The following is a 22,220-nucleotide window of genomic DNA, read 5'->3' on the forward strand; positions in this document are numbered from 1 at the left end:
ACGTGAATGTCTTTTGCAGTGCTCGGCTAACGCCTCGACTAGAAACATCATTCTCGCCTGCAAAAGGCCCCTTCCCGTCCTTGTGACGTAAGATACTATCCCAGATCTTTTCAACTCCTAACATCATCTTGTTCTCCTTTTTCTTCTTCTCCTCCATAATCTCCATCATCTTCCTCTTCTTCTTCTCCTTAGTCTTCTTCCACTCCTTCTTCTTCATACTGCACTTCTCATTCTTCTCATTCTTCTCCTTCTTCTACTTCTTTCCCTTCTTTTTCTTCTTCTTCTTCTCCTCCTCCTCCTTCTTCTTCTTTCTTCTTCTTCTTCTTCTTCCTTCTTCTTCTTCTTCTTCTCCTCCATAATCTCCATCATCTTCTTCTTCTTCTTCTTCTTCCTTCTTCTTCTTCTTCTCCTTCTTCTTCTTCTTCTTCTTCTTATCAGGAAACAGGCATTCATTGAGGCGTGCCGAGGCTTTGTTAGTGACATTCCACACATTCCTGCTGGTTACTGTACGATGGTGAGTGGATTCACCTCATATTGTCAGTATTCTCACCGATTACAGCATCACTGCCAACCATACAAGCAGTGCTGTCAGTCTACGGTGAATCTATCACGAAATACATGTGATAGACGGCGCTCTTTGCTTGAGGCGGTCCAGGCTGGCTGCAAAAGACGTACGAGCGTGCTGTGGATAAGAAGGTAGAGAAGAAGGAGAAGAAGAGGAAGAAGAAGGAGAAGAAGGAGTGGAAGAAGTGGAAGAAGTGGAAGAAAACGGAGATTGATTGATTGAGTACTTTATTTATGTGGATTACAATTTATACTGGCTTATACACTTATATTATACAATAGCTTACAATACAGCAGAATTATAGATAAATTTACATAATATAGACTAAGAAAATAATTATTGAACTGTATATGATATGAAAAAACAATTTGTAATATAATAACTATAGATAATAATCATATTGTTATGCATCTACATAAATTGGCGGAGCTTTGGACATATCAATGTCCATTCTTCGGAAAGAATATTAAAAATATCCTCCCCACTAACTCTCTACCAAATCAGAAAGAGATAAAAGATAATGAGATGGCGAAGAAGAAAAAGGAGCAGGAGAGTACGGAATAAGAAGTAAATGATGGAGAAGAAGGAGAGGAAGAAGAAAAAATGAGAAGTAGAAGGAGATGAAGAAGAGGAAAAAGAAGAAGACGAAGACGGAGAAGAGGAATAAGGAGGATGAGGTGGAGAAGAAGAAGAAGAAGGTGAAGAAGAGAACGGGAGAAGCAGGTGGATAAGACGAGGAGAAGACAAAAAGAAGCAGAAGAAGGAGAAGAAGAAGAGAAAGAAAAAGAACGAGGAGATGAAGAGGAAGGTGAAGAAGAGAACGGAAGAAGGAGGCGGAGAAGACAAGAACAGGAAGAATAAGGAGAAGAAGAAGAAGAAGAAAAAGAAGGATTTACAAGAAGGGGAAGAAGAAGAAGACGGGAGATGGAGGAGGGGGGATGAAGATAAAGCATAAGACGGAAGATGGAGGAGGGGATAAAGAAGAAGAAGAAGAAGTAGAAGAATACGGAAGAAGGAGTTGTAGATGGGGTAAGAAGGAAAAAGAGGTGAAGAAGAACATGGAGAAGAGGAAGGGGAAGAAGAAGATTGGGAAAATAAAGATGAAGAAGGAGAAGAAGATGAAGGAGAAGGAGAATAATTAGAAAGAGAAGAATGAGAAGTTCAGTAAGAAGAAGTAGGAGAAGAATAATTAGATGTCGAAGAAGAAGGAGGTGTAGGTGGAGAAGAAGAAAAAGAAAGAATGAGAAACAATAAGAAGAATAAGATGATGGATGGAGAAGGAAACGGAAAACAGGAACGCTGCGGAGAAGAAGGTGGAGGAGAACGGAGAAGCAGCAATTCGAGTAAAATAGAGGTTTTATTCCCTACGGCTAATTCCCTGAGAACGAAATTCTTTACGGTGCCAGACTTGAGAAGTAGGATGGAAATTCGAAAAGACAATGAGAAGAAAGAGAAAATATGAGAAGAAAAAGATTCGGAAAGGTGAAAATAAGTATACAGATGAAGTACAAAGAGAAATTGAATATGAGATGAAAATAAATTGAGAGCAAAACTGATAATGATATTGAATTTGTTGAATGGAAATGACAATGTAATAGTATATTTCGCACCTAGGGCCGAAAATTCGACTTTTCCTACAGTTACCTTGGAAAGGTGCCATTCCTACACTGATTACAGAACGCGAAGAATCACTTTTCCGCTCTAGTGAGGGAAAAATTTTTTCTGCACTCCAGATTTGCAACATGGCAACACAAAATAGTTGGTGAGTTATATGGAGGATTAGTGCACGAAAACAAATATTAAGTTGGTAACAATGACTGTGATTAGATTTAAATAAGAATCATTTCAATGGCTACCCTACATTCATGATAAATCGAATCAAATCAAATCGAAACATAAAATCCCAATCTAGAAATCCAAAACAAGAATAATGTTCATCTAAATCAGAATTAAATAATAACTTCTCATCATTTAATAAAAAATAATGTTTATTTTCTATTGACAGTAATAATTATTTCAACTCCAAGCAATGAGAAATGTAGCAAACACACATTTTGAAATTCGAATTTTCAGGTTAAATAATCACCGTTTGAAATCCATGCCAATAAAATTAATAAAATAACATTAGAATATACTACAATAAAATATTTTCTGTTGTCTTTGTTATTTTATAAATATTTTTTAGTTTACTTATAGTATTTTTCGGTAATTCTAGTTAATCATAATTCTGAATATCTGAATACTGTTTTTAGCTGGATGAAAGAATGAAGTTAGGTACCTATGATTCTTCCCGCTAGGTCACACGCTTGTCGGTTCAGCCATTTCGCGGTCATCGACCAGCTGTTGGCATGTATTTTGAATGCGAAATTTTTGTTTTATTTGTATTTTTTCTGATTCTTGAATGAATAAAAATGAGAACTTTGGCTGAGAATTTTCTACTTCGAATGGATTATTAATTTTTAAATGAATTAAGGTTGTTATAAATAACAACATCACACACACAAACATTTGATGGATTTCAGCCATCATTTTATCCATAATTACCCACTTTTCATATTCAATGGTAACTGTAGGAAAAATTGAATGTGAAATACGTGTGCAGAGTTCCTCTGCTGCACTCAAGATCCATTCCGCCCTCGCCTACAACATAGGCGTAAATGTCTCTTTCGGTGCAGCGAACTGTCACTTTGCGCACTAGTTGCACAAATAACTATTTCCGGCTCGAAATCGGTTTCCAAGTCTGAGGCCGTAGTCCAAGGACTAGAAAAGATTGAGAGCCAGAAAAACATTTTTGCCCATGGTGCGAACGCTATTTTTCGCCACACACAAAATAAACAATATAATATATAATAATAATTGTTCACTAAGCACTCCCGAAAAAAGGAGTGGAAGGTGATAGCTCTAGCAAATCTGAGGTAATCTGAATATCAGGAAATTGTCCAAGTATTTTTATTTTTTATTCTGATTTGTCTAAATAACCTAAAAGATGATGTTCAATTATGTGGAAGGTTGAGTTTATACTTTCTTATTCTTTCGAATGACAATAAGATGATAGTATTATAAATGTTTCAATTATTGAAAAATGAACATAAATAATGAAAAGTTCTTTGATCAGCTGTTTTTTGATCATTTTTCTCAGTTCCATGTTAGCGGCTGGAAAGGGTACTCTCTCCGGCCAAGGCCGGAAAGAAACCTGTTCTGACGTCAGACGAGAGTCGTCTGCAAACAATGTCTTTCAGATCTACGTAGGGACTGGAAAACAGCTGCTTTCTGTGCAGTGTGGCGAAAATGATTGATTAATGGGGGATTGTCATCCAATCCAACTTCTATAATAAAATCTAAGGAACTAGATCGAAAACTCAAGTCAATTATTAGGAGCAATCAGTTTATAGTTATGATTTGGAAAATCTTTTCAAAAAATATGGAAAATTTCTCTCAAAAATATTTTGAGGAAAATCTATTCTGAACAGTACAAAACAATGGAATGAAAAAGGAAAGGTACTAAATATGAGAACATCAAGTCCATAAGATAATACCAAAATGATGAGTAAGATAAGAACCAATGCACCTACAATAGAATTCATTCTAAAATACATTGATACACTGATACATTCTTAGAATGTATCATGGCTACATTGGAAGAACCACTTGGGGGAAAGGTGATGTAATATAAATGATAACCACAATCATGAGATCATAACAAGATAGGAGAATAAAATCTTCAGAAGGAGAAAGCATAATATGCGGAAGAATAGTTATTTGTATATCTAGAGTGAAAAGTACGACTTTTTCTCCCTGTGGGAAAAAGTTTGAAGCCCGAGGCGAAGCCGAGGGCAGCAATTTTCCTGAGGGAGAAAAAGTATTTTTTGCTCGTGATGTACACAACATTTTTCCTCCATCTACATTTTTTTATAGAAACTGCAAATAAAATCATTCTAATAACTTACGTATTGGTGACAATGATTCCCAACAACATAACCTAAATTTAAAACCTAAAAACCGGTCGTCTGATTGGCACTGCCGATTGCGCCATCTATCAGCAAAAGTTGTAACAATTATATCAGCTGAGCAGCTACCAAAAAATGGCTGACTCCAGATCACGCGGTTCAGATTTGAATTGCAGATCAAAAATATTTGTTGGCTGTATTTTGAATAGAATAAAATATTTTAAAAATTGTATAAATTTTTATCATCTACTAATATTAAGAATATAATATTTATCATACAAACATATATTTCATGAGCTGATCAAATTTCTGGTTGTGGTATTGAATTCAGTTGACTCAGTGACAGACACCTCTATTATGCTTTCTCATCTGAGCTTAGACCTTCTAACCTATTACAATGTGAGTTTCAAAATAGAGATGCTCCCCATGTTATTTAAATGGAGTCACTGTTACTCCCTATGGAGTTTTTCTGTTTTTTACTACCGAGAGCGAAAAAGTGACACTTTAGTATTAGGTTTCAGGAAGTAAAGTAAGGACTTTAGACAGTAGATGGAGGAAAAAAGAATTACAACATGAGAGAATAAGAAAAAAATGAAGAGGATGTGAAAACAGTGCTCAATAATAAGGTAGAAGAAGAAGAATAATTTAATAATAAAATAGAATGATTAGAAAGTGAGGATAATAATTTCTTATCAGTAATAAGGGAAATAAGAAGAAAAAGGATAACAACATGATAGAACAAGAGAAAATTGAAGATAATGTGAAATCCAGTGCTCAATAATTATTGGAACCAGCCACTGAAAAGCCATTCTATTTGAGAAGACATTGACAGCAGCTATTCCTCAATATATATCTATATATTCGCTACAATATATCAGGCTATTGGTTTCTTGTGAAGTCAAGTGATGGAACTCCTTGCTAAAGGCTACTTCTCCAGTGATCACCAATAAAAGACCAGATCACCAATAAAAGACCAGAGAAGAGAAAGAAAAATGAGGAATAAACGAGCTGAAAACAGAGAGAGAAACCTTACCTAATCTTACAGGGAAAGTGAGAGGGAAGTGTGGAGTTGGAGGATGGAAGAGAGGTAGAAAACCTTACCTTACAGGAGAAAAGAGAGAGAAGAATGGAGTTAGTGGATGGGAGAGAATGAGAGAGAATCTGAGCTAACCTGACAGAAAAAGAGAGAGGAAAGTGTGGAATAAGAGGGCGGAAGAGAGAGAGAAAACCCAACCTGACCTTACAGGGAAAAAGAGGGAAAAGTATGGAGTTGGAGGATGGGAGTGAAAGAGAGAGAATCTGACCTAACCTGACTGTGAAAAGAGAGAGGAAAGTGTGGAATAAGGATGTAGAAGAGAGAGAGAAAACCTAACCTTACCTTACAGGGAAAAAGAGGGAAAAGTATGGAGTTGGAGGATGGGAGTGAGAGAGAGAGAGAATCTGACCTAACCTGACTGTGAAAAGAGAGAGGAAAGTGTGGTGGACTGTGAAAAGAGAGAGGAAAGTGTGGAATTAGAGGACGGAAAAGAGAAAGGAAAGTGTGGAATTAGAGGACGGAAAAGAGAAAGGAAACCTAACCTAATCTCACAGACGAAGAGAGAGAAAAGTGTGGAGTCAGAGGATGGAAGTGAGAGAGAGAGAGAGAATATCTCACCTAACCTGACAGAAAAGAGAGAGAGGAAACTATGGAATTAGAGGGCAAGAGGAAAAGAGAAAAACCTAACTCAACCTAGCGAAAAAAAAGAAGAGTGGGGAATCAGAGGATGGAAGAGAGAGAGAGAGAAACCTCAACTCGAACTGACAGAAAAAAGAGAAAAGAAAGTGTTGAGGGTGGAGAAGAGAGAGAAAATTCAACCCAACCTAAAAGTAAAAGCGAGAAAATTGTGGAATTAAAGGGTGGAAGAGAGAGAGAATACTCAACGTGACCTCACAGACAAAGAAAAAAATTGTGAAATTTGGAGGTGGAAGAGAGAGAGAAAAACCTAATTCAACCTCACAGACAAAGAGAGACAAAGGTGTGGAACTAGAGGTCGGAAAAGAGAGAGAAAACCTAACCTTACCCAGCAGATGAAAAGAGAGGAAAGTGTGGAATAAGAGAGAGGTAAAGAGGGAGAAAAAAGTGGAAAATAGGCTACTCTCCAGTGATCAGTAATAGGGGACTAGAGAAAGATAGAGAATTGGAGAATTGAAGGGCGAAAAAAAGATAGAAACTAGTGGAAATTGGAAGGATTCGGCTGATTTGTCGGAGCAAGGCGCTGTGGAAGATTTGATTTGATTTCCTCGCTTGAATTGGAAGTCCAGCTTTTATTTCTTCCTGAAGGAATGTGTGGTAAGACAAGGTGTTAGCGTTTGATAGAACGCACACAGGTTGAAGAGAGATATAAATAGTAAGGTCCAAGTTATAATGGCAGTGGAGAAAGATAGAAGAACAGCTTTGCCATAAGCTGATAAAAAAATCTGGTGTGGTACACTCACACAACTTTCCTTGCTCATTGATCTATAAGCCTCATTCTTGAAAGAGGATAATTTCTGGGATAACATTATGCCGATTGGCGGCTAAATAATTGAAACTACGACTATACTATTGTTATTGTTTTCAGAGTACATTTTCCTTTGTTTGAACTATGAAGTTTGAGGATTTTTCTAAAAGTTGTCAAAACAACTATTCTACAAATAAGATATCGACATGTGTTCTTTTGAATAAACTGCTCTACCTACCTACCTCATGCACGAGAAGAAGGTTACAAAGTCCATTTCTCAAGGATGGGGTGGACCCCCCATCAGTTTCCTAGGAAGGAGACTCATGCCAGTTAATAGAGCTGATGAATAAACTATACAGGGTATGAATTTCAAAAAAATCGGTCAAGCTATTTTTGAGAAAACCGTGAAAAACATGGTTATATTCAGTAATCATCCGCCATTTTTCTCAAGAATATCACGGAGCTCCTGCAATTTTCCCAGAAATGAGACCCATGTCAGTCGATAGGGCTTATGGATAGCTATCCATGGTATAAATATGAAGAAAATCGTTGGAGCCGTTATCGAGAAAACCGTGAAAAACATGGTTTTTTAGTGATTATCCGCCATTTTTCTCAAGAATATTACGGAGCTCCTGCAATTTTCCCAGGAATAAAACTCATGTCAGTTGATAGGGCTTATGAATAGCTATCTAGGGTATGAATTTGAAGAAAATCGTTAGAGCAGTTTTCGAGAAAACCGTGTTTTTAGTGATTATCCGCCATTTTTCTCAAGAATATTACGGAGCTCCTGCAATTTTCCCAGGAATAAGACTCATGTCAGTTGATAGGGCTTATGGATAGCTATCTAGGGTATGAATTTGAAGAAAATCGTTAGAGCCGTTTTCGAGAAAATCGTGAAAAACATGGTTTTTTAGTAATTATCCGTCATTTTTACCGCCTTCTTGAATTGAATTTTATTGAATTTCTTATTGTCGGATCCTCATGGTATAAGGACCTTAAGTTTAAAATCTCTAGTTAATCGGTTAATAAGGAATGGAGTTATCGTTTTCACAGACATACACACATACACACACATACACACACAGACCAACACCCAAAAATCATGTTTTTGACTCAGGGGACCTTGAAACGTATAGAAAACATGAAATTACGGTTAATTTTTTTTGGAAAGCAATACTTTCCTTACCTATGGTAATAGGGTAAGGAAATTAAAAATAGCATAAGTACATATCTCATGGTATTGGTCGTTTATGTTCCAATTTTCAAGCCGATTTCATGTTAACTCAAGCCCATTACTGTCGACTACCGTCTATAATTACTGTTTTGTTGGGGTGAGTGTAACAACGGCACAGTATGAGAGACTACCAGCGTCACATAGCTTCACCAAAAATAACTACTAGGACTATCGGCTTTAGTTAACAGTAAAATTTGAAACGGAAAATTATTTTTATTCTATCATTTTATACTTTTGATTATAAAATTATGTATTTTCTTTTATTATGTTTTGAATATGTATTTATTGTATGGCAAATAGATGGTTTCATTTGACTTGAAACCTGAACGCCCTATACCATGGGATATCTTCTTTCGCTCTCTTTTCTGTATGGTGCGAGTGAGTGAATGAGTCAGTGAGGGGATAAGTGTATGAGTGAGTGAGTGAGTAAGTAAATGAATGAGTGAGTAAGATGGAGACACATTGAGTGAGTAGATGGGTACTCAGTGAGGCATCCTCTCAACAATAGAGTAGTATCTACTCACGCCTCACGCTGAGTGAGTGAATGACGACATTTGCATTGTCTCTCTATGCTCTGCTCAGACTGTCACCTCGGTGTGTTGTTGACGAAGCACAAGAAGATGAAGTAGAAGAAGAAGAAGAAGAGGAAGAAGAAGAAGAAGAAGAGGAGGAGGAGGAAGAAGAAAAAGACGACAGGAGAAGATGAAGAAAGAGGTGAAGGAGTAGAAGAAGAAAACAGAAACGACTGAAAAATATGAGGAAGAAGAAGGATGAGGAGGAGGAGAAGAAGGAGGAGGAGGTAGAGAAGAAGGAGGAGGAGGAGGAGCAGGAGAAGAAGGAGGAGAAGAAGATGGTAAGAAGAACAACAGCAAGGAATAGAAGAAGAAGAAGAAGACAGTTGAAAAAAGAGCAGGATGGGGAGGGGAAGGAGAAGGAGAAGTAGAAGAAGAGCAACAAGAAAAATAACAAATTTGTGAACAAGAGGAGAGGGCAGAAAGAAGAAGGATGAGGAGGAAGAGGAGAGTAAGAAGAAAAATCCGTAGAAGAGGAAGAAGAAAAAGAAGAAATAGAAGATGATGGTGAGGAGGAAGTAGAACAGGAAGAAGAAGCAGAGGAAGAGGAAGAAGAGGAACAACAACAACAAGGTCAAGAACAAGATTAACAACAAGACGAGAAGATAAGAAGAAGAAGAAGATGATGGCGAGTGATTGATTGATTGAGTACTTCATTTATGTAGATTACAATATATACTGGCTTATACACTTATATACAATAGCTGACAATACAGCAAAATTATAGATGAATTTACATAATATAGACTAAGAAAATAATTATTGAACTGTATATGATATGAAAAATCAATTTGTAATATAATAACTATAGATAATAATTTAATTGTTATGCATCTACATAAATTGGCAGAGCTTTGGACATATCAATGTCCATTCTTCGGAAAGAATATTAAAAATATCCTCCCCACTAACTCTCTACCAAAACGTTAATTTCATTATTTAAACTAAGGATTTATTTATTAATGGAAATATTGTAAAATTTTTTATCAATATGAATATTTAAGAGAAAAAAACAGAAAATTGATAAAGTAAAATAATTATATAGGTAGATAAGATCAAATAATTGATTAATAAAATGAAGTAGGCTGAAAGTAGATCAGGGTTATCAACTTTCAGTAACATACAGCAGTAAGCAGTGGATAATTGAAATAACATGAGTTTATATAATATATATATATATATATATATATATATTATATATATATATATATATATATATATAATTCGTTCTATAACAGGTTTAAAGGTTTGTATTTGTTGGATGGGTGGGGGATGGTTGTCATGTGATCGTTCTAGGGCCAGACAGTTCCAGTCATTTGTTCCAAAAGATGTTTTTTCAAAGTCAGGATGAAGCTCGCTCGGCTCTCGATAGACCTGATAGAAACAGGAAGTGCATTCCATGCACGACAGGCACTGACAGTGAGAGAGGGTGAAGGAGTAGTTTAAGTGAGAGGATAAGAAACAGAACAACAACAATTAAAAAAAAGAACAAGACGAGAGGATGATTAGAGAGAAGAAGGCAGGAGGAGAAGAAGAAGAAGAACTAGAGGTAGGCAGGAGGAGAAGAAGAAGAAGAAGAAGAAGAACTAGAGGTAGGCAGGAGGAGAAGAAGAAGAAGAACTAGAGGAAGACAAGTGATGATGAAGAGAGTGGTGGAGGAGGATATGAAGAAGACAAAGATGAAGAAGGAGTTGAGGAGGAGAAGGAGGAAGAGGTGGAGAAGGAGAAGATTGGGAGAATCCTCATTGTTGTGTGTTGGCTAGAGCCTGAGGCCTGCGACATGCACTAAATTAAGCCGATATATTGTGTCTATCCAGTGACTATTGTCATAGTATTCTGACACTTTCCAGCCAGTCTTGAGGGCTCATTTCATTTCACTGTGTTTTCCTCTGCTTCAGGCTAATTTTCCGTTGAGAATTGTCCTGCTGAAGACTCATTTTCCAACTTATATCTCGTATTATTTCTACTGGTGGTGTTTAATAATAATAATTAATACTCAACTGTTTTCTTGTCTAGTTTTTTTCATTACCATTTTGACCAGTATTGTCTACTCATCAAGTGTGGTTGCTCAGTTTTCTCTGTTTCATTTCTTCTTCTCCTTGTTGTTGTTGTTCTTCTTCTGCTTCTTCTTCTTTTTCTTCTTCTTCTCCTTCTTCTTCTTCTTCTTCTTCTTCTTCTTCTTCTTCTTCTTCTTCTTCTTCTTCTTCTTCTTCCTTGAATTACTCTTCTTCGAAGTTTGTCTTTTTCCATTTCTTCCCTTAAATTTCTTTCTTGACCAATTTATTCCGAGTCTCTTTTCCTTATCTCCTCCCTCTTCTCATCAAATTGATAACAACAAAAATATTCCACTCAAATCTCTACGAATTGGAAATTTTTGAGTAGTTTTACAAAATTTTGAACCAGAAAAGAAACAATTCTTCTTATTCTTCTTCTTCTTCTTCCTCGAATTACTCTTCTTCGAAGTTTGTCTTTTTCCATTTTTTCCCTTAAATTTCTTTCTTGAATCAATTTATTTCGAGTCACTTTTCCTTATCTCCTTCCTCTTCTCATCAAATTGATACAGCAAATTGATAACAACTAAAATATTCCACTCAAATCTCTACGAATTGGAAATTTTTGAGTAATTATACAAAATTTTGAGCCAGAAAAGAAACAATTCTCTTTCTTCTTCTTCTTCTTCTTCTTCCTTGAATTACTCTTCTTCGAAGTTTGTCTTTTTCCATTTTTTCCCTTAAATTTCTTCCTTGAATCAATTTATTTCGAGTCTCTTTCCCTTATCTCCTTCCATTTCTCATCAAATTGATACAGCAAATTGATAAAAACAAAAATATTCCACTCAAATCTCTACAAATTGGAAATTTTTGAGTAATTTTACAAAATTTTGAGCCAGAAAAGAAACAATTATTTTCCTTCTTCTTCTTCTTCTTCTTTCTTGAATTACTCTTCTTCGAAGTTTGTCTTTTTCCATTTTTTCCCTTAAATTTCTTCCTTGAATCAATTTAATTCGAGTCTCTTTCCCTTATCTCCTTCCATTTCTCATCAAATTGATACAGCAAATTGATAAAAACAAAAATATTCAACTCAAATCTCTACAAATTGGAAATTTTTGAGTAATTTTACAAAATTTCGAGCCAGAAAAGAAACAATTATTTTTCTTCTTCTTCTTCTTCTTCTTCTTCTTCTTCTTCTTCTTCTTCTTCCTTGAATTACTCTTCTTCGAAGTTTGTCTTTTCCCATTTTTCCCTTAAATTTCTTCCTTGAATCAATTTATTTCGAGTCTCTTTTCCTTATCTTCTTCCTCTTCTCATCAAATTGATACAGAAAATTGATAACAACAAAAATATTCCACTCAAATCTCTACGAATATTGGAAATTTTTGAGTAATTTCACAAAATTTTGAGCCAAAAAAGAAACAATTCTTTTTGTTCTTCTTCTTCTCCTCCTGTCTTCTTCTTTCTCTTCCTCTCTCTCTTCCTTTTCTTCTTCTCTATATGCCTTGCCCATTCTTCCAAATCGACTAGTTTCCCTATATCGGTTCTAGTAAGACCGAACTACCGGGCAAACAGTAGTTATCAGGAAATACGAGACAAGTTGTGCCAACTTTTTCCATTAATTTGTCACTTATCGTTGCGTATTTTTTGCCAGCAAAATAGGTCCACACAGCACACATGAACCAAAGAATAACACAAGAAACTTGCCGGCTTTATTCCGTTCAACTCTTTCGACTTCTCTACTCTATTCTTCAGAAGAAAGAGGGCAAACATGAAGAAGAAGTAGAAGAAAAAGACAGGGGATGAAGAAGAAGGAAAAGAAGAAGAAGAAGGAGAAAGAAAATAAGAAGAAAAAGAAAAATGGTGAATGAATTGAATGAAATGGATTCTGGGCTATGGCGTATGTAATCAACTTACTGTCAATAAGGGTCGTTTTCAATAATAATTAGTAATATTGATTATTATTATTAAACGGAAATCCAAATTAAATGCTATAATTCACCCTGAAGACTCCTGCTACTGCAAATATACAGTGATATTATAGTGAGGTGGAGCTGGAACAAAATAGCGTCATCTGCTTTGTCGAATGATAGACAAAGATGGCAACACCAATGCTAATCAAATACTGCCATAATAACGTGGACCTCACGATAAATATTTAGAACTAGCAGGGCACCCGTGCTTAGCTTCGGGAATTGAAAGAAAGATTATTTTTGTGAACCATTCATAATCTGAATTCTACCAACATTGTTATAATCGTTTTTGAGATTAGGCCACAACTTGGCATGAAAACTATTGAGTCAAATCATTCGATTAATCATTGATGGGTTGGAAGTGCTCTGTAGAATAGTAGTCCAATTGCAGCGAATTTTGTAGAATATTGAGGAAAGGAACAACATCTATTTTTCCGATTTTATAAAAAAAACTCTACAAAACCATGAGCATAGTTGATATTGAGAATTGGGTCAGATCATTGGGTTAGTGGCACTTATTTTTTTTCAAAAGGAATTTTTTGTGATTAAGAACACTCATTTGTTTGTTTTCGGCAAATTCCGGTAAGTGTGAAACGGTAATTCGGTACCGAATAGAAACCGCTTAGAACCGAACGCCCATTTGACTCTAATAAATTCCATCAGGTTTCAATTCGTTGCTAGCGAGAGACTACTTTCACACACGTTCGGTTCGGTTCGTTTCGTTTTCGGTTCGTTCTCGGCAAATTCCGATAAGTGTGAAACGATCATTCGGTTTGAATTCGGTACCGAATAGCAACCGCATAGCACCGAATGCCCCCTCGACACGAATAGGTTTCATCATATTCTAGGGAAAACAGGAAAAAACGAAGTCTTTTACACACGCTTGCCTTTTTTGTTTTTATTTTAACCTGATATCGTGATTATCTGTTTCAAAATTTTCCAAGTCAAAATCATATGGTCAATTCATTTCTGTTAGTTCAGAGGAACATTTTTTTCTCTATGTATAGTTTTTTGGAAAAATATGAAAGATATAAATCAAAACTCAGGGAGAATTTTCATTTTTTTTATTTTTCCACGAATATTACATGATTTCATCAATGGAGAGAAGAGATGAAGTTTATATACCATGTGTCAGAACAAGGAACAAATTTTCTATTTAAAAAAAATAATCTCTCTGAGCATCCAAAATTAACATAATCAAGAAGAAACTATTCTAATAATTAACAATTTTTAATTAAATTCAAAATTTTGTTGTTCAAGAAATAACATCTTACAATTTAACACCAGCTGTTATATTTAAATATACCAGAATGAACTGTGAAAATCCAATCACAGCTGTGTTTGAGAAGAAAATACCTAATTAGAACCGTAAGAATTTAACCTGACATGTATGAAAGCCTCATTCGTTTTCGGAAACGAACCGAACCTAACCGAACCGAAAACGAACCGAACCGAATGAAACCGAATGCGTGTGAAGCTAGCCTAAGTGAGTATTGGGCTTGACTCACTCTTATATTTGTTAAAATCAAGTTTGGTAACCCTAACAAAATTTTCATTACAAGGGTACCACACATTATTGTTTCTTGTACCATACAGTATAGTAGGCAAATCATGTAGCAGTATAATTGTAAAACACTTATTAAAATGGGCTGCTTTTAAATTAATAAAAGAAAACAAATCTTATAGCACCCTTTATTCTTTGGAAAACTTTAAAATTCAAAGAAACTTATTTTAAAGTTTCTCAAAGAATAAAGAGTGCTATAAGATTTATTTTGTTTTATTCAGAATAATTGTGTAACATAGACATGTTATATTATATTGTATTGTTTCGTTTTTTTAAAGAAATATGTTTTTTTAATATTAGTTTTTTTATGAGCATAAGTAGTTGGAAAATGTGGCTAATGACTTTTGGTTATATTATTATTATGACTGCATAATATCGCCATCATGGCGATGTATAAATGATAAATATTTCTTTGTATTCTTACATTGTTATATTTTTGAGCATTTTATGAATATGGATAATAATTTAATATCTTTGTTTTGATTTTTCTTGTAATAATGTACTGTTGTTTATGAGAAACAATGAATTCTATTCTATTCTATTCCAATTGATATTGATATTGGGAAACGATTCTTATTCTGTGGAATAAGTCTGAATTGCTTTGTTTCGAGGGTTCATTTTATCAGTTTTTCTTGGACAGAAACGCCCTATATCATGTCTTCTTATGTAATATTACCTACAAGGTATAACTAACTTATAATTATTTGGTTTAGGTACTGTATATTACCTTGCTGGCAGATCGACCCGAGAACAATGGTGATAATCTCCAGAGGACTCTTCCAGCTTGAAACTGAATTCAGTTTGAACTCGAATTGCAGAAAGAGAGTGATAAGAAGGTAGAGTAGGGCACACCCAAGCCAAACCGGAGTGCTGAACGGCAGGAGGAAGATGTTTCTCAGACTAGAGAGCGGTGGTTGACGGTACAAAATGGCTGACCTGGAGAAAAAAAATAAATTTCCGATATTATTTGAGAAATTGAGGACTCAAAATGACAGAGTATGACACGAATATCACGAGTATATATTATCACGGTTCAAAATATCTGATTTGGAAAAACCATTCATTTTCAAGATTATCTGTGAAATTGAGGCCAAAAAATGACAATATATTATCCACAGATTGAAATTACTGAGAGGCTGCAATTATTCAAAAGCTAATGAATTAATAATTATTATTAAAACGAAAATTCAAAGTAAATGCTGTAATTCACCCCGAAGACCTCTGCCACTGCAAATATTGACAACAGGGTAAACAGCTAGATGGAAATTCGATGAGCGCTACTACTCAAAAATTATTTGTCAGCCCGGGAATCGAACCCAGTACCTCCTAATTACCGGTCAGGAATGCTTACCCTCACACCAAACTGACAATCCTTGGATAATTTTACAATTACAGAATATCTCTGGATACTTGACAATTACAGCATTTACTTTGGATTTTCGTTTAATAATAATTATTGACAATATATTTCATGAATGATACAAGTATATCACGGTACAAAATATCTGAACAGGAAAACCATTCATTTTCAAGATTTATTCGTGAGATTTAGGCCACAAAACGACAATATATCACATGAAGAATACAAGTATATCGCTGTACAATCTTTCTAACCTGGAGAAAAACATTGATTTTCTAGATTATTTGTAAGATTAAGGCCACAAAACGACAATATATCACATGAATAATGAAAGTTTACATGGTACAAAATATCTGATCTGGAGAAAACCCATTCATTTTCAAGGTTATTTGTCAGATTAAGACCATATAACGACAATACATCACATAAATAATACATATATATCAGAGTACAAAATATCTGATCTCGAAAACCCATTTATTTTCAAGATTATGTGTACGATTAAGGCCACAAAACTACAATATATCACATGAATAATAAAAGTTTACACGATACAAGATATCTGATCAGGAGAAACTAGTCATTTTCAGGATTATTTCTATGTTTTAGGCCCAAAATGACAATATATCACAATCATGAATAATACGAGTATATCGCGGTACTGAATATCTCACCTAGAAAAACTTTCATTTCCAAGACTACTTCTGTTTGAGCTTGAGGCCACGAAATTACAATATAACTATCACATGAATGTTAACATTGATTCATATCCACAACAATCACAAATCATATATAGCTGAGAGAGAATATAGTTTACTATTCATCTCTAGAGAAATATTCAGATGATAACCAAAGTATTTGATTTTGCATGGTTTTCATCAACAATCATTATATCGGGCTGGTCACTAACAGTAGAACAATATGCATGATAAAATGCATGTGTTTTGCCATCAGCAAGGTACTTCTAACATGAAATAAACAATCAATGAACCACTGGAGAATCACGAATTATAATGATACAAGATAATGAAATCTCGAATAGAGCAGCGAAAAATAAACAACGAGAAAATTGAGATAAAAACACAACATCAATAAATCTTGCTCGAAACCTTTTGCTGTGATGACGCGACAATGTATGACGACATTTGTGTATCTTGGATGTCCCACCGATAGTGGGCAGTGAACTTGGAAAAATTCAACTTACGATCTAGCGTTGAAAATTGTTAAGGTGCGTACAGACTTTGGCTCTGCTCCGCAACCGAACGTCACTCGAGCAGAGCGATTGATGATCGACCGGGGAGCAACAGTGGTTCGACCGGGGAACGCGAGAAGATCATTCTAACATCTTCCGTAACGTTCATGATGGGTGCGTGGGTGGAGCGACTGTGGTTCGATGGAGGAACGAGGGCGGTACGAGGGCGGTACGAGGGAGGAGCGTGCTCGGTGCGGGTTGGAAGAGCGTATATGTGTACGCAGCTTAACAGAGCTTACAATATCTAAGGTGCGTACAGACTTTCGCTCTGCTCCGAAATCGAACGTCACTCGAGCAGATCGATTGATGATCGACCGGGGAGCAACAGTGGAACGCGAGAACAGCAAACATCTCTCGTGACTTTCATGATCGGAGCGAGTGCGGAGCGTGTTGATGGCGAGTATATCTGTACGCACCTTTATCTTATTTTGATCAACTCTTATTGTATTTGAATTGGAAAATTCAAGAAGTTGAATCAATACCTGAGCGAGAACGTCTCAGCAGTAGAGTCCATGACCTCAAGTCTATCGTGGCGTAGAAAGAGACCGGTTGCACTGAAATCTATGCTTCTACTTTGCATCAACCCCATCAGGCCTGAAAATGTGCTGTCATTGTTTTTCCAGCCATAGTCGTTCAGGACTTGCAGATCCAATCTGTAAATTACAATATTGAACATCACAGAATAATAATTATCAAATAAAATGAAATAAAAATATCACTTATAAGATTGAACTTCACTAAGGTGTAGTTAGTTCTCTCTACCACAGAACTTTGGACAAATATTTCTCCTGAACTGCTTCTATTCTATAGTGAGGTCCACGTTATAATGGCAGTATATGTTTAGCGATGATATTGATATCCTTGTCTATCATTCAACAAAACAGATAGCGCTACCTCTTCCTCTCTCATGCATTTATCCCACAATTTTTATCCGTAAGATTTCATCCACTCAAACTCCAATCTAATATTTCAATCATTCTCCATCTTATTCTAGCCCTATATCTCCCTCCTTGTTTTCCTGCACATTCTCTCAGAGTTCGACTTTCATCTCATTCCCATCCTTCTCATTCCATAATCACTTCTATCCTTCTCTTTCTCATTCCTGCTGCATATCTCCTCCCTTGTTTTCTCACAGATTCCGCCTTTCATCTCATTTCTATCCTCTTTCTTCTTCCATATTCCACATCTCCTATCCCTTCTTCTTCTCTTCTCACTCTCATGCATTTATCCCATACTTTCTTTCGATTTCTTCCACGGAGCTACTCCAACTATTAGGATACTTCACTTCTTCTTCTTCTTCTTCTTCTTCTTCTTCTTCATCTTCTTCTTCTTCTTTTCTTCTTCTTCTTCTTCTTCTTCTTCTTTTCTTATTCTTCTTCTTCTTCATCTTCTTCTTTTCTTCTTCATCCTCTTCTTCTTCATCTTCTTCTTCTCCTCCTCCGTCTCCTCCTTCTCCTTCCAATTCCAGCCCCCAAATCTTCCTTCTTGTTTCTCACACTTTCAGGATCCGACTTCCATCTTATTACCATGTTTCTCCTTCTAATTTGAGCCCCCATATCTCCTTCCCTGTTCTCTCGCAGTCTCTCACAAGCTTCGACACACGAGCATCTGTTGAAAGAGACATCTATTTGGGTGGCAGCTTAGAGCTTAGACGTGTCATGAGGCGCCTCGCTTCAGTGTGACAGCCCCCATTTGAATCTGAATAAAACATATCAAACAATCATCTATCTTGCTGCTTGCTTTCATCTCGTGTAGGCACTACTTTTCATAACTCTTTTTCTTCCAAAGTTTTTTTCTTCGCTCCCATATTTTTCACATTCTTCTCGTGAAATTCGTGAAATCTGTGAATTCTTTCTTTGGAATCAAGTATGACAGAAAGAAAGAAAATTCATTTCGCCAAAATACAAAATCACTAGAAAATATTCCCAATTGATAATACAATAATTATTTGAGTGAATATACATACATAATTATGAAAATGAGAAATAAAAGACTCTAAGCAAATGACCTTGATAACAAGGTCACGTCCGTATTACAGGTGCATCAATGAACAGGAAATAGTTATTTGTGCAACTAGTGCGCAAAGTGACAGTTTGCTGCACCGAAAGAAACATTTCCGCACGAGCCATAGGCGAGAGCGGAATGGCTTCTTGAGTGCAGCAGAGGAACTTTGCTTACGTATTTCAAATCAAATTTTTCCTACAGTTATCATTGAGTATGAGAAATGGTTGATTATGAGTGAAATGATGGCTGAAAATCCATCAAATGTTTGTCTGTATAATTTTGTTACTTTAATTTATTTTAAACTTGATAATCCAATTTAAAATCAATAATCGATCATTTATTCAAATTAGAAATTAAATTAACCCAATAAGTTTGAAAATTTGAATAATTTTGAGTAAATCTTGATTTCTAAATCATTTTTTCAACCAATAAATTATGTATGAAAAAAATATTATTTGAAATAATGAATAATTAATGATATTCAAAATGTATAATTTAATGAGTTCTCATTTTTATTTATTTGAAAATCACAAAAAATATAGATAGAAAAAATTCACATTCAAAATACACGCCAACAATGCCAACAGCTGATTGGGATGGCTGCAAGATAATATTCAAAGTAATACTTTGCACACTAGAGCGGAAAAGTGATTCTTTGCATTCTGTAATTTGTGCAGAAATGGTCACTTTTCAAGGTAACTGTAGGAAAATAGCTATTTATGTATTAAGAGCGTAATGCACGACTTTATCGCTCGCGCAAAACTGTTAACACATGACGCGAAACGGAGTGTGATAATTTTGCAAGAGCGATAAAGAAGCATTACGCGCGAATTACATACAAAATTTTTTCCACAACTGCCCAAACCTTTTAAATAACTCATATTGGCAGAGTTACAATTACTGACTTTTGAGGTTGAGATCTGACTTTTTGGCGAGCTGTTTACAATCAGCTGATTAGGGAGCATGAAGAAACTCTTCTGCGCATGTGCGAATGATAAGCAAGCGTAAAGTAAATCTACTGCGAATGCGCGGATGGTTAGTGAGCGAATAAGTAGATTCTCCTCAGAAATAAGCTGTTATACGAGGAGAATTGAGTATGTTAATTCTTTTTCGCCACACTGCACAGAAAGCTGCTGTTTTCCAGTCCCTACGTAGATCTGAAAGACCTTGTTTGCAGACGACGTCAGAAAAGGGTTTCTTTTCCGGTCTAGGCCAGAAAGTTGTCTCTTTCCAGCCGCTTATGGCTGGAAAACAACGCGCTAATTATTATAATAAGTCATCCGCTAGATCGGGCGAGTGTCCACTTTCATAATAAGCTGAAGTCGCCATAATTTTAGTTCCAGTTTCGAATCAAACTAATTCGCTTCGCAACCAGTTTTATTCAATTATTTATTGTTGATTAGTGCATTCCGAATTTTCAAAAATGCTTGAAGATGACTGTGGTATTCCAAGTGAAATTTTAAAAGAATCTGAAATCCTGACTGCAAATCTTCTACCACTAAAATCAAGAGATAGGTACGATAGCTTAACGAGTATTCTTATTTTGTATTCTTTATTTATTTTGTCAGCAATACCTGTAGTGTGGCGAAAAATATCGTTCGCACCACGGGCAAAAATGTTTTTCCAGCTCTCAATCTTTTCTAGTCCTCGGCCTACGGCTCGGACTTGAAAACCGATTTCGAGCTGGAAAAATCTCATTTTCTGCTCTAGGTGCGAAATATACTATTTCTATGCGCAGTTGTAGAAAAAGTTCTTTCCACATTATAATGGCAGTGTTTCATTAGCAATGGTATTGGTATCCTTGTCTATCATTCGACAAAGCGGATTGCGCTATCTCTTTCCCGCTTTGCTCTGTTGCCAGATCGTCTTTTAACAATATCCATTTGAGATTGTTTATCAGAGATTGACATATTGGTGGAACAACAAAAAACCAGTCTTTCTAAGTATCAATAAATCTGTGGTTTTCGACAATTTCTTAGTATTTTTATTCGATAGAATCGATAATAAACTAACAAAATTTAATTTAATTTAATTATTTATTTACAATGCAAATGACACTAATGTGATAACATTGAAAGATAAAATAATAAGGTAGTCCTTGTGCTATTTTCCTTCCAAATTTATAAGTGACAAAGTCCAAGATAAGGTTAGAATTTCACGTACAATTTTAAAAAAAATTTAGTCCAAAATAAACATTAAAACTATAAATTTTGAATTCAGATGGCTTGAATAAATAAATCAATTAAAAATATTCCACTCAGTTGCCACTTGTAACGAATAATATTGAGTTATTTAAGAAAATTTGGAACCATTCAAGAAACACAAAATATTTCTCGTTACTGACGTAAATTCATTATGAATTATTGAAAAATATAATTTCTTGCTTAATAAAATATAATTGATTATTTTAAACGGGAATGAACAGTTGATATTACATCAATAAACCTGTATCAGCTACCGTCTATAAAAGTCAATGCCTTCTATAGACTAGAAGTCAAGACAGGGGTTCGACAACGTTGTCCTCCTATCTTTCTTCACTGCCATTATAACGTGGACCTCACTGAAGCAGATTACTCTGCAAGGGTCGAATTGAAAACTTGACAAACTGAGAGACTTGACGTAAAAAAATGAAAATGAAAAAATTCTTTATTAGGCGGAGTTGGGACTTTTAAGTCCTCTCAACCACTCAACCTAATGGATTGAATAATTGAAGAAAAAGACCCTTAACCATCCTCGGTAAATTAAGAATCTGTTAATATTACATCAATAAACCTGTATCAACTACTGTCTAAGGCATTGACAAGATTGATTGATTGATTGATTGAGTACTTTATTTATGTACATTACAATATATATACTGGCTTCTACACTTATATACAATAGCTTACAATACCGCAAAATTATAGATGAATTTACATAATATAGACTAAGAAAATGATTTTGAACTGCATATGATATGAAAAAAGCAATTGGTAATAGCTATAGATAATATTGTTATGCATCTACATAAATTGACGGAGCTTTGGACAAATCAATGTCCATTCTTTGGAAGAATATTGAAAATATCAATGGAATTAAATAGAGAATGCATTTCTTCAAATGCTAATTAATATATAATTATTATTCAACGAGAATCCTAAATAAATGCTGCAAATCACCCCGAAGACCTGTTTGGTGTAGGGGTGAGCATTCCTGACTGGCAATTGGGAGGTACCGGGTTCGATTCCCGGGGCTAGCAACTAATTTTTGGATAGTAGTTCTCATCGAATTTCCATCTG

At 35.4% G+C, this 22,220-nt stretch overlaps 1 protein-coding gene across 1 annotated transcript in view; it reads right to left on the minus strand.

Annotated features, from left to right (window-relative positions):
• Positions 1 to 22,220, minus strand: part of LOC111044421 (glutamate receptor ionotropic, delta-2-like) — a 147,519-nt gene that overhangs the window by 113,051 nt on the left and 12,248 nt on the right. Inside the window, exons 4-5 of the mRNA XM_039436480.1 lie at positions 17,421 to 17,591; positions 15,054 to 15,262 (exon numbers count right to left, since the gene is read on the minus strand). Coding sequence (XP_039292414.1) covers positions 15,054 to 15,262; positions 17,421 to 17,591 — 380 coding nt within the window. The remainder of the gene's footprint in view (positions 1 to 15,053; positions 15,263 to 17,420; positions 17,592 to 22,220) is intronic.

This window comes from Nilaparvata lugens, chromosome 10 (assembly GCF_014356525.2).
Source record: "Nilaparvata lugens isolate BPH chromosome 10, ASM1435652v1, whole genome shotgun sequence".
Lineage (NCBI taxonomy): Eukaryota > Metazoa > Arthropoda > Insecta > Hemiptera > Delphacidae > Nilaparvata > Nilaparvata lugens.